Genomic DNA, 12,794 nt, shown 5'->3' with positions numbered 1-12,794 from the left:
TTACTGCTCCCATATATATTATGAAGAATGATGCCTTTCTCTTTTATAGTACCTATTTAAAAAAACGAACCTAATTTGTTTAAAAATAGTATACCACATGCAAATCACAGTTGAGACATATTTTAACTACCATTGCAAAATAACTACAAAATAATAGTTAAAACAAATTAATGAGCTTAACAATGTCTCCCACTTACACTCAATGAGCCATGACGCTAAATTGTTATTTTTATATTCAATTAAACATATATTAATCACTTCTTTAATACTTTCAAATATTCCTTTATAATTGTTTTAACGCAATTCATTTACACGTAAATCAATTTTTACTTCTTGTAGTGCCTAATTTCAATTTTCACATATTTTTATTTCACAAAACCAATCCACAGAAAATGAACAGAAATTGTAACAAGGCTGCCAACTCCTAGAACTTATTTCGCCGTAGACACACTGACATAAAATAATGAGACATCATGAAATAAACATTTAACTTGACTTCAATTACATTTTGAAGGTATAAATTATATGTAAAATTAATTGGAATAACTCATAAAAAAATTATTTATAAAATAAATTAATTTACATATTTCTTAGATTAGATGTTTTTGTACAAAAATATTTGGCTGTTTGTCTGCTGTTTAATAATTATGATTTTAATCTTATTTAATACTTATTAGCTATTGTGCGTAATAATGACTGATATAATTGGTCATTCTTTAATTATGATATTTGTAGAAATTTAATATCATAAAATCTGTATAATTATTCTTAGGTATTTTCTATTAATATCCAATGTCTTCTTCTAGAATAATCTAGTGTCTATTGTTAATTGTCAAATGAGAATTGCAAATGCCAAATGACAATTTCTTTCAAAAATTTAAATTGATAGCGAGGATAGAGAATTGTGTTTCATGATTTATCTGAAAGAAAATTACACTTTTTTTAATTCGATTGTGAATGTGAATTACTTTATTTATTTTCGATTATTTATGACTTATAAATTTCAATATACTGGAAGAATTTAAATTTATCGATTTCCACTTCGTTTTCTTAAAATGAGTCGGGATAAACGAGAAACTGAATACCCAGTACAATTAGAAACTCAATTTATAATTAGGTTGCCTGAAGAACCTGCAAAAGTGTTAAGAGAATTAATAACGTCTGGCGAAAATTTCAAAAATAGAGTAAAAATACAAATACATGATGATTTGCGACACGGTGAACTTAGAGTTGATCATTGGTTGTTACATACTAAAATTGTAGATTTACCAACCATTGTAGAGTCATGGAAAACAATAGACAGAAAAAGTCTATATAAAACAGCTGATATTTGTCAGATGATGATATGTAAGGAAGAATTAGATGACACAACAGAAGATGAGGCACCTACCAAAAATAAAAAAAAGGATCCATTAAAAGTTGATAAAAAATATCTGTGGCCACATGGAATCACTCCACCTACCAAGAATGTAAGAAGACGACGTTTCAGAAAAACTTTAAGAAAAAAGTGTGCCGAGTCACCTGAAATAGAGAAAGAAGTAAAGAGGCTATTAAGAGCAGACAATGAGGCTGTCAGTTTTACATGGGAAGTAGTTAAGGAGGAAGATGAGCATGTTCCTAAAAAAGAATCATCTGCAAATTCTCAGAAAGCAAAAGTAAAGAAAGAGTCTCATAAAAATGCAACTGTTGTTACAAATCAACCTTCAAAAGTGGAAGACATATTTGGAGGAGCTTTAAGTGACAGCGATGCAGATGATGAAAATGTAAATGTTGATTTAGAAGACAGTAGAACATCTGCATATGATGACTCATTATCTGATGTAAATTCTGTCCTTGGATTGCAAGCAATGAGAAATTGTCATATAACTCCAGAGACCAAGCCAGATTTAATTGAAACTAAAAAGAAAAAGTTCAATCCACACAAAAGTAGTACTTCTATGATTAATGAATCTACTGTTTGTTATGAACTAGATAATATTCAGCAACAATCAACTAGTTACAACAGCTCAAGTACACAATTGCAAGAACTTGTAACAGAACTAGAAGAATTAAAGCAAAGGAGACAAAGAACTCAACTTGAAATATCGAGGATGGAAAATATGACATTAAGACAAAGATTTCAGGACATATTAAAAACATTAAATAAGGAAATAGTTATGAAAGAGATGGAGTATCATAAGTTAAAGTCTAGTTCTAAATAAACAATACTCTTATTACCAGTTAAATAATATCATTTATATAATCTCAATTATTCCTAGTTATCTTGATATTAGTTACTTTGCTTAAAATATACTATTTAAAGGTCAGTATTAAATTATATAGTGTATTATAAATATTATAGTAACTTATATTTATATTATATTATATTATAAATATAAGTTACTATGCTATATGTTAAGTAGAATGTACATATTTAAACTTTAGCAACTGCACCTTACATCTTTTAAACCTGTATAAACCTTGGTAATCATGGCCAAATTATAAATTACCATTCCATGGAATGTTATGTATAATGTTACTGATATGGTAATTCAAAATAAAGTTAATAAATTAATAAATAATATTGTGATTAACTAATACAATACATTCTCCATTTGCAATGGACATATCCATCAACCACAACCTTCATGCTCGTTACCCTGTAATTTAAGGACAAATCTGTTTTTGATGCATTATTTTCCAATAATTAATATTAAGAGGAATTTACAGGACATGTGGATAGACGAATCGACGATAGGTGGAAAGAAACCAAGCTCGTAACCCTAAAATCTGACTACAAATCAGTTTTCCAACATACCGAAAACTTTGTTTGCAGTCATTAATATTACTGGCCAGGGGCACCGGAGTATCGGCGCCCCGTTAAAGATGGTTTGACAAAATTATTAAAGGTGCATGTCGAGTTACCCAGACCGGGACCGAGACAGTTTGTTTCGGCTCTTTCTTAGCAGGCAAGTAGCATACTAAGAAAGAGACTTATACTTAACAAACTTATCCCATAAAAACTCTTTGAATAATGATGATAAGCTTTGAAAGTTTAAGTAGGATGTTGACGCTACTTCTATTTTTTATTAGCGCACTATGTTAATATCTAAAATAAAATACAGTTAGAAATAAAAAGATTAACTACATTCGTTTTTTTTTATTTGTCCAATAAATAGTACTATACCTTTAAAGTTATAAACTAAACTTGATTTCAAAATTTAGTCTAATAAAACTATTTTTTAGCTGGATCAAAGCGATATACGTCCGCCTAGCAGCGTGTATCTGCGAAATGACAACAACTAGTGCTGGGAGTTTTTTTCAGAAACGGTTTTAAGAACTAGTTCTTTTATAAAGAACGAACGAACTGTTTCTTGATCGCAGAACATATAGCTTTAAAACGAACGAGACGACACTCGGCACCGGCCGTCGTTTTGGTACTGCTTCGCAAAACGTTTTCGATCACGTGAAACTAACTAAACACTCTATTTTAATCGCCGTAAGGACTATTATTGTATGAATATTAAACCAGTTCTAAGGAACTACTTTGGATTTGAAGTAACGAATATGCTACAATGAATCTTATTCCTAAAGAAATACAATACAAATTTGGCTGTAGAAGAATGAACTTAATCGAAAAACCATTTTGTTGGTACTGCTGCGCGAACCGGTTCTTATCACGTGTAACTGACTAAACACTTTATTTTGATGGCCGTAAGGACTATTATTGTATGAATATTAAACCAGTTATAAGGAACTACTTTGGATTTGAAGTATCGAATATGCTATAATGAATCTTATTTCTAAAGAAATACAATACAAATTTGGTTGTAGAAGAATGAACTTAATCGAAAAACCATTTTGTTGGTACTGCTGCGCGAACCGGTTCTTATCACGTGTAACTGACTAAACACTTTATTTTGATGGCCGTAAGGGCTATTATTGTATGTATATTAAACCAGTTATAAGGAACTACTTTGGATTTGACGTATCGAATATGCTATAATGAATCTTATTTCTAAAGAAATACAATACAAATTTGGTTGTAGAAGAATGAACTTAATCGAAAAACCATTTTGTTGGTACTGCTGCGCGAACCGGTTCTTATCACGTGTAACTGACTAAACACTTTATTTTGATAGCCGTAAGGACTATTATTGTATGAATATTAAACCAGTTCTAAGGAACTACTTTGGATTTGAAGTAACGAATATGCTACAATAAATCTTATTTCTAAAGAAATACAATACAAATTTGGTTGTAGAAGAATCAATAAAAATTAGGAAACAAAAAAAAAAGTTTTCGTGAGCTCCTTATACGCTTATTTTTTTTTTATTACAGATTTAGTATTAACTGTTTAATAATATTATTAATCGGGTAATCCTTAGCCGTAATAGTTGCAATTACAAATAATTTAAAAATATTTCTTAACTTTTTTTTTTACATTCAAATAAGCACGGAGCGTGACGGAGAATTAATCCAAAAAAAATAATAGGGTCGACTATTTTCAAAATTATATAATATGACTCCAGTGTTGAATATACATTATTTCAGTAATTTATCGTAAATATAGTAAGTTCTCGAACCTAAGAAAACAAATCGGTTTTTTTTATAACCGTTTCAAAGAACTGTTTTGAAAATGTAAAAAACCGGTTCGTTTCGTTTTACGTAAAATCAGGAATGACCCAGCACTAACAACAACCACGCGTAATCGCAAAGTCCAAGCACGATCACTGTATAATAGAATAGCATAACAACCCTGTTTTACTTTAATCAACGTTTGACCAGAGATAAGAGTGAAAGAGATGCGAGTGGATGTTTCATTGTGCTAATCATAAAAAAATACTTAATTGAAGATAACTCGAGTAACGGGAAGTCTTAAGATTTTTAATATGTCATTTTAGAAAATCGTATTTCGAACACATTGGAAATAGGATTAAGATGGGGTAGAAAGCAAAATTACTTATCTGATTTTTCAGAGATTACTCCAATTCAAAGTTAAAAATAAAATATTGTACAACTACGTTAGGTTTGGTCAAAAACATAAAATTATCTTTTCGCGAAAAACCATATCTAACCATAACTCGCATTTCTCGCATACTTCAAACGTATATTTGTTTCTTTTTGTTAAATCATTTGGTGCGGCGTTGTTGAGACGAGACAATGTAATGAGATAATGTATTTATTTTGTCTGCAGTATTTCATAATAACCATCGTATATTATTAGTTAAAAGTTTCATATCATACTATAACTAATGTGATAACAATATTGAACTTGTAATCTTCAAAATAATCCTTTTTAAGTATAGTATGTCCAAAAAAATATCCATTTATTCTGCGTTTTAGTTTTATAGTCCCTTCATTACGTCGGGAAAAACGGATGAGAAATGCTAATGAACCGAGAAAGCCCAATTTTGGATATTGTGTGGTGTCTAGAAAAGCATAACTTCAAATTGTCGACCAAAAAAGCCTTGTGCATTTTCCGCCATCTTGAAAAAGGGTTAAATTCAGATTTTTAATAATAACTCGGTTCACCGTTGAGATACGTAAATTTTTGTGGAATACTTTTGTTGTTGCTTTTTTTACGATCTAGAATTATGGTTGTTTGCATTTTCCACGTATCGTTCATCGTTATTTATATATCGACGGAAAAAGCCAAAAATTTGGGGAGTGAAAATACGTGACAGATTTAGCATCTCGCACGGTGGTATTCACATGACACAGAGGAAGGGCTCTTTATTATTATTTCTATGATATGAGTGATGATGTTTTATTTTGTATATATGCTAATATTAATATTATTTGTATACTAAAAAAGAACGTAACATCTAAGATTATGCAATGTATTTAACATTATAAGAGCATCCGTATCTTATAATAGATATAACAATATTCCTAAAGGCAATTACTACTTCTATTAATTAACGTACGCCTTAGTTGTAGTGTTTAACAAAAAAATAAACTGTTTACTTATTTAGCAGTTATATGAATCTGTTATAAGTAAATACCGTAAAAAAGCATAGGTTTAACTGTCAACCTCCTAAAATGATACCCACATTGTTGCCTAGCTACCAAAACAATAACAAAGCAATTGAAACCGACTTGTTACCGTAAACCTTACTCGATAAGTTTGATATTATACATATTTTAAAATGTCAATACCAAATATAGCCGCACAAATGGTGAAAAATGATTCTTCTAAATCAAGTGAAGATAATGCGCGTACTATTATTTTGGTCGGGAGTAAATCAGTGGTAAATAAACGTTACACATTTCGATTAGAAATTATTGTGCGTGTGTCATAAACTATAAGTGATTCGATCCTGACTTCGGCTTGAATTAAATTGTTAAGTACTAAACAGCATAGCTCCAATAACAGTAGAAAAATGGCGTAAATAATACATGTAAAGACCTTGTCACAAATGCTGAAAACAAGTAAAAATGTATATCGTTGCCATAATTAACACACCGGTGATAAGTTTCTAAAGGCTCGTAGATTCTAGTCTAGCAGTTATGATTATTATGAATGAAGTCGCTTTACGTGACACTTACATAGTTTGCATATTATATAAAGTAACTTAATAATGCTATTATCTCTAAAATAAATTAAAACATTTTTAGGGAAAATCTAATGTGTTGCACAGCTTTCTTGACAAAACTGAAACAACAAGAGAAACATTAGTACTAGAGTATTCGTTTGGTAGAAAATCTTCTCAGAAGCAAAGTATTGACAAAATTATTTGCCACGTATGGGAATATGGCGGCAAATTGAAAATGTTAAAAGATGTTTTAATGTCTATCCCAATAGATGGAAAATTATTCTACTGCGTTATGGTAGATTTAAGCAAAATTAAAGCAATATGGAATACGTTGGAAACATGCATTAAAGCCATCAAAGAGAAATATAATGAACCGTCGGATGATCTCGAGTTGATAATTATTGGAGGGAAATACGACATTTTTAAAAATTATGGTACCTATACACTTATTACGTGATCAGATTATTTTAAATTATTATATATATTATAATATCATTTTTTTTATAAATACCAACAAATTTTTATCGTTTTCAGATAGTGAAATCAAAAAAATAATATGTACAACCATGAGGAGTGTTTCTTTGGTTTACAATGCTAACTTATTATTTTATTCTTTAAAAGAATCTAACTTGCTCAGAAAAGCCAAGGAAATGTTGTATACCATTGGATTTGGTAATAATGTACCTCTCAAAGATAAGAATACAAATTATATGAAGCCTTTAGTAATACCTAAGGGGTCAGATTCATGGGAGAGTATCGGTGTTTCAGAGTCTACCCTGGAACATGTAAGAAACTTAACGCAGTCTATTAATGTATCTGTCTATTGTACAGCAACAAAAAACGACGCCCTTATTTTTTGGACTCATCGCAATGCAACCAAAATCCCTGTAGATATATATTTTTCACGTTTACATGTCAGATTAGGAAGCCAAAGAAATCAAATGGCTCGACAATGACTTCAGATGGTTTTAACTGACATATTCTATGAAACCCTCTAATGAAAAACTAATTTTCTTATTAATGACTCTTTACATTTTGTGTTATTTTTGCTGGTTGTTTATTTCCCAGTATATATTTGTTATAGAAAGCTCAGATCGCTAAGAATTGTAACACTATATTTTAACTACTATTAAGTATATTTACATTTTAATAAAACAATTAAATAAATAATTTTATAGAATTGTAATAAAATCAGAAACTAAGCTCAGTACAGGAATAATGTGTAATTTTTTTTAACGAAATGCGCGTATTTTTCCATTTATCCAATTATCCCATTACTTTACTTTCAGATAAAAGCACGCCATTTATCTCGTATTAGTTCAGAAACAGAAATAAAACTAGAAGTAAAAACCATTCAACGTAGCCACCCAGAACCTATATTGGACTCCTTAGCAGCCCTTAAATACGAAGAATTAAGAAACATGGAATCATATGACCCTTCCATCGATGATTACTTAATTTTATTACGATAACATACTTTTAAAATATTTAAATAAAATATTAAATTAACTTTTAAGTTTAATTTTTTTTTTCTTGTACGATATTTAATTACAGTACCATTAAATTAAGAGCACAATTTTATACTCTTTACTATTCATAACTATGTAAATGTATACATAGGTATTAATAGACAACACATTATTTAATATTTAAATTATCGTCCTGCCTTTTCTTTTATAAATTAATAATATTATAAGTTATAACTATGTATGGTTCATAACTGCACTCATCTTAATAGTATTATTTATCTTTTATTCGTTAGCAAATCTAGAAACATTAACTTGAAATTATAAAAACTAAAATTTTGTTTGACGTTATACTCAATGTTTTAATTCAATTATCCAGATGTTTATTAAGCATCATAATTATCCTGAATCTGATGTGAAATAAGTATGTATTTGAGTTTCGTTTAGATATATTGGCATAATCCTATATAACGTTATGTCGCATAGCAACCGATGAATGCAAACAGCCAATAGAATCACAAGCAAAGTGCAAGTGTTTTAAGCTCAAAAGCTCATTCTAACTCCAAAAATGGATATAGATGTGGATTATAAAATATTGAATTTGTACGTAACAAGACAGTACAATGAATGCCTCATATTATGCAATACGGCATTAAAAAACGAAAGTAATCGTATGATAGAGTTCATCCGGATGCGTGCTATGACTATTCTAGCAAAAATAGCAGGTAATGGATACGAAGAAGTTAACTATTTTCCACAGTTAGATGATTGGGCAACAACGTCAGTGGCAAAAACACCACGACCTGGAACAACATTTCAAAGAGTGGTCAAAACAACACAGAATATACATACAGTAAGTCAAACCATATTATGAAGTATTACACGGGTAAAACGTATCAACGTACTGCGTAACTATAAATATATTAATATTAGCATACCCTCGACAGCTGACATTTGTTTGACAATCGTTATAGGAAGGACCTCCCTCAACAGCTACATTGATACCTCGGGCCGGTACCGCACGCAATCGCACCGCTCGCACCGCACTCCAAACTGCATCGCGAGCATCCCGAGCTGCCACTGCCCTTGCCGGTGGTACTTCATTTGATGTAGACGCGCCCGTTACATTAAGGTTATTAGACAGAAATGACAAACTATTCATGCCGGCCTCGAAAACTCTTTTTGAATACATATATTATTGTGAGAGCAACGTTCGCAAGGTATATTGCAGTTTTTCTTATGAATAAATGTATTTCTTGTTAAATAAAGATTACTAACTTTTTATTTTCAGGCCATGGATGTGGCGTTTCAAGCAGTAAAAGTAGATGATACAACCGACTGGTGGTGGAACTTTTCTCTTGCTCGATGTTACGAATCCCTCGGAATGTTTAGAAATGTGGAGGAATGCTTACGACAAGCACTCAAACAGAACAAACATGTAACTATATATTTACGGTTGATGGCAATGTATGTCAGTCTTAATCAGCCTCTTTCAGCCCTGGAAGTTTGTAAACAAGGTCTCTTAGTATTTCACGTGAATACGTCATTATTATTGGAACAAGCCCGTATTCACGAACATATGGGCAACCTTTCTGTAGCTGTAAAACATTATCGTATTGTAGCAACTGAAGATCCTTCTAACATCGAAGCGATCGCAAATATTGCTATGTATAATTTTTACAATGATCAACCAGAAATAGCATTAAGATATTACAGGTAAATTAATTTTAATATATTTACAATTACAACAAACAATAAACGTATTTGAGCCCGTAGAGCTAAATGGACTAGCTGATGATAAGTGGTCACCATTACCCATAAACATCGGCGCATTAACTGTTACATTATCAACTATCTTTAGGTCGCCAATATTAGCTATTATATTGATTACAGGCACATAGAACCATGTGCCATGTGCCATATTGTTGTTTGGCGGTAGATTATGTGATGAGGTGGTACCTACCTAGAGGGCTTGCACAAATCTCTATCAAGTGCCATTAAATGGATACACATTTTAAAGTTTCAAGTATACCGGGGATATAGGCAAACATTATGTTTAACAGCTTTGAGTATTTAAGTTAAAATATTTTTTCCAGGAGATTGTTAGCAACAAATCCTCCAGGCCCTGAGATTTATAATAATCTCGGTCTCTGCTGTCTCTACTGTAATCAATGGGATCTAACGCTTCCCTGCTTCAGGCAGGCGCTTTATTTCGCTACGAATCCAGAAACATGTTCTAATATCTGGTTTAATTTAGCACACGTAGCATTGGTATGTTTTTTGTTTTCATTTTTTTTAAAACCTACATAAGTTTAGAACCATACTATTCTGTTTATATGCATAAACATTTTTCAAAATGAATTTTGACATTTTACAATGCTTTTATGACATCGCTATTAAATCGAAATATTACTAATATGAACGAATTATAAATTTACTTAATTTTGACTGATGAATGCTCCACAGTCGACCGGAGATATGACTCTAGCTCGGCGCTGTCTCCTTGCAAGCGTCGCGATCTCCGAGCACGGCCCCGCGCGACGAGCTCTTCGAGCTTTAGACTTGCGAGCACGAAATACTATCACATGAAAATATAGTTTTTTATGAATCATGTTTAAAATACATACAATATTATACTATTTAGTAAAATTTTATAAATTAAAATTATTGTTATTAAAGTATGGAAAAAAGAAGTAATAAAATCAATGAAAACAAATTGCTGTTATAATTTTAATTCTGGGTAGTAGTAATATTAACAAGGTGCCCTCGGTAGAATCTTTAAAAAAGAGAATAAAAAAATACGTACCTTATATAGATGATTCCATAACGAATTGCTACTTTTATCACTAAATTTGGTTTATTCACCTAATAAAATCTATTTTTTCTTTGTTTCCGCTGTGACGTAAAACTTCAGAAAGAAACTATTGATCACATAAGCAAAATATATTAAAAGTATTTCTCGAACATGAAAATAAAATATTTTCATGTTCAATAAATACGAACATTAACCTAACCTTTTTTCTATTTACGTTGAAGGTTTTCATTCAGTCGAATTATTTCGGACCGTTGCACATTAACATCCATCTCATAAAACTTAACCATTTAACTTAATGAATCGTTCTTAATGGACCATTCTTAGATGCATTTACATAGATTCTGTTACAAAAATCTGTCAGCGGTTGTAAACATTTTTACATTCTCTTCCTTCAGCACAAATTGTAATTAAAATGAATGTTAAAAAACTTTCAACTCGGGTTGATCGCAGCTAAATGTATCTCTATCTTAAACCAGAATATATCATTCTGATTTAAGATACGATTTAATGATCGTTAAGCGAAAAAAGGTGAAAGCTCTGTCCATATACTAAAACATAAAAACTAGAAATAAGTAACAACGAGCAGTAAAACTAAAAAGACATCATTATATTTAATTATAATGCTTTTTAAGTTAGCACTTAATAAGCATAGCCTATTTAGTTATAGTTAGTTGTAGAACTATAAAAATGACTACCATACTTTAAACATACCAAAGTTTAACAACCACTGTAATAACATTCAAAAAACGGAATAAAAAGGGAAACATTTTGAAATACTATCATTCCTTCGAGAGAAATAGAAGAAAAATAAAAATATGTTTCTTAGAGGCTTAATATTTCTGTTATCTATCAGTCATTTATTAGCGTCAGAATCATGGAAAAAACCTGGTTGCCATATTAGGGGTTTGTAAAGCCTACTCGTATTATACATCATTTCGTATTCAGTGAAAATAGCCTTTGGGTTTATTTATCTATATATAAATATTCAATCAAAATTGAAAATAAGTGCACTGAGCAACTTACAAGTAACTTGTTATTAATTGACAGGTCACAAAAAAAATATAACTATTCCGGACTGTGTCAAGTTCGAGATAACGACAAATGCCTGCCGAGGATACTGCGAGTCATGGTCCCTACCCAGTATTATGTTTGGTTTCAAACGACATCCGGTTACTTCTTTAGGGCAATGTTGTAACATTATGGAATCTGAGGACGTAAGTTCGATACCATACATCATATGTACCTACGTTCAAAATCAAACCCTTTAAAAGTACCGAATATTGTGTAAATCTAACGGATCCAAAAGTAGATGCTTCCCTTTACTAGAATACGAAGTCTTTAATAGAATATTATAGCTAGGTATAATTTAATTATAGTATTTTTTAACAAGTATCATGAATTACTTAATGTTTTTTTTTATATGTTTCAGATTCCAGTAAAAGTATTGTGCTTAGATGGAGAAAGAAATTTAATTTTTAAGTCGGCTGTTACTTGTGCCTGCTACCATTGCCAGAAAGAGTAAATCTCAATAATTTTACTGTTATAAAATATTACTTATGTATTTAGTTAATTATGCATTAACATAATTGTATGAAACTGTAAATAAAAACGAAATGTAACTTGCAATTTAACGATATTACTTTGTGGTTTTCCCTTTACTTATTGCAATTAAACATATCGACCAAAAAATATATTTATTATTATATTCTAACGACAATATCATACATGTTTATAACCTCGTCCTAATTTCTCGACTCTATTTCCTATCGTAAGCGTAAGCTTATAAATTATTATCTTTTTAACAAAAGTATTAAATATAATTTTAGTGAATTCTTTAATTATATTTTTTGTATCTTGGGTCATTATCAAGATTTTTGATAAAAAAAACAATTAAACTTGTCGAAAAATATTAACAACAGACCTTTTCAACTTTTTCTGATAAAAGTCCAGAAAAAATAAAAAATAGGAAAATTACCTACATTACGCCTTAAAAGG

The 12,794-nt window shown here is 30.5% G+C and overlaps 4 protein-coding genes across 4 annotated transcripts; all 4 read left to right on the top strand.

Annotated features, from left to right (window-relative positions):
- The first annotated feature begins 877 nt into the window (after positions 1-877).
- On the top strand, positions 878-2,321 carry LOC113404725 (transcription initiation factor TFIID subunit 7-like). The gene has a single exon (XM_026645707.2). It carries the CDS (start codon positions 1,056-1,058, stop codon positions 2,199-2,201), a length of 1,146 nt encoding a protein of 381 aa, XP_026501492.2. The 5' UTR covers positions 878-1,055; the 3' UTR covers positions 2,202-2,321.
- A 3,794-nt stretch (positions 2,322-6,115) lies between these two features.
- On the top strand, positions 6,116-8,040 carry LOC113404730 (cytoplasmic dynein 2 light intermediate chain 1). Its single transcript, XM_026645722.2, has 4 exons — positions 6,116-6,233; positions 6,601-6,952; positions 7,053-7,303; positions 7,808-8,040. The coding sequence occupies exons 1-4, from the start codon at positions 6,132-6,134 to the stop codon at positions 7,988-7,990; spliced, it is 888 nt and encodes a 295-aa protein (XP_026501507.2). The 5' UTR covers positions 6,116-6,131; the 3' UTR covers positions 7,991-8,040.
- Positions 8,041-8,486: 446 nt separating this feature from the next.
- LOC113398421 (tetratricopeptide repeat protein 8) lies at positions 8,487-10,643 on the top strand. The gene is given in 5 exon segments (XM_064216067.1): positions 8,487-8,859; positions 8,978-9,204; positions 9,276-9,700; positions 10,081-10,255; positions 10,451-10,643. Coding segments are annotated over 5 exon segments (1,257 nt in total). The 5' UTR covers positions 8,487-8,552; the 3' UTR covers positions 10,574-10,643.
- Positions 10,644-11,501: 858 nt separating this feature from the next.
- Gpa2 (Glycoprotein hormone alpha 2) lies at positions 11,502-12,473 on the top strand. Its single transcript, XM_026645733.2, has 3 exons — positions 11,502-11,702; positions 11,847-12,013; positions 12,229-12,473. The coding sequence occupies exons 1-3, from the start codon at positions 11,615-11,617 to the stop codon at positions 12,319-12,321; spliced, it is 348 nt and encodes a 115-aa protein (XP_026501518.1). The 5' UTR covers positions 11,502-11,614; the 3' UTR covers positions 12,322-12,473.
- The last annotated feature ends 321 nt before the right edge of the window (positions 12,474-12,794 follow it).

Source organism: Vanessa tameamea, chromosome 10 (assembly GCF_037043105.1).
Source record: "Vanessa tameamea isolate UH-Manoa-2023 chromosome 10, ilVanTame1 primary haplotype, whole genome shotgun sequence".
NCBI classification, from domain to species: Eukaryota; Metazoa; Arthropoda; class Insecta; order Lepidoptera; family Nymphalidae; genus Vanessa; species Vanessa tameamea.
The sequence above is the reverse complement of the archived record's forward strand: the minus strand, read 5'-3'. Positions and strand labels throughout refer to the sequence as shown.

Bases quoted from the DNA above. Each gene is read 5' to 3' on its own strand.
- LOC113404725 (XM_026645707.2), top strand. From the start codon at position 1,056: ATGAGTCGGGATAAACGAGAAACTGAATACCCAGTACAATTAGAAACT.
- LOC113404730 (XM_026645722.2), top strand. From the start codon at position 6,132: ATGTCAATACCAAATATAGCCGCACAAATGGTGAAAAATGATTCTTCT. The intron at 6,234-6,600 runs GTAAATAAACGT...AAACATTTTTAG, and splicing joins TGGTCGGGAGTAAATCAGTG to GGAAAATCTAATGTGTTGCA. The intron at 7,304-7,807 runs GTAAGAAACTTA...CTTTACTTTCAG, and splicing joins CAGAGTCTACCCTGGAACAT to ATAAAAGCACGCCATTTATC.
- Gpa2 (XM_026645733.2), top strand. From the start codon at position 11,615: ATGTTTCTTAGAGGCTTAATATTTCTGTTATCTATCAGTCATTTATTA. The intron at 11,703-11,846 runs GTTTGTAAAGCC...ATTAATTGACAG, and splicing joins ACCTGGTTGCCATATTAGGG to GTCACAAAAAAAATATAACT. The intron at 12,014-12,228 runs GTAAGTTCGATA...TATATGTTTCAG, and splicing joins ACATTATGGAATCTGAGGAC to ATTCCAGTAAAAGTATTGTG.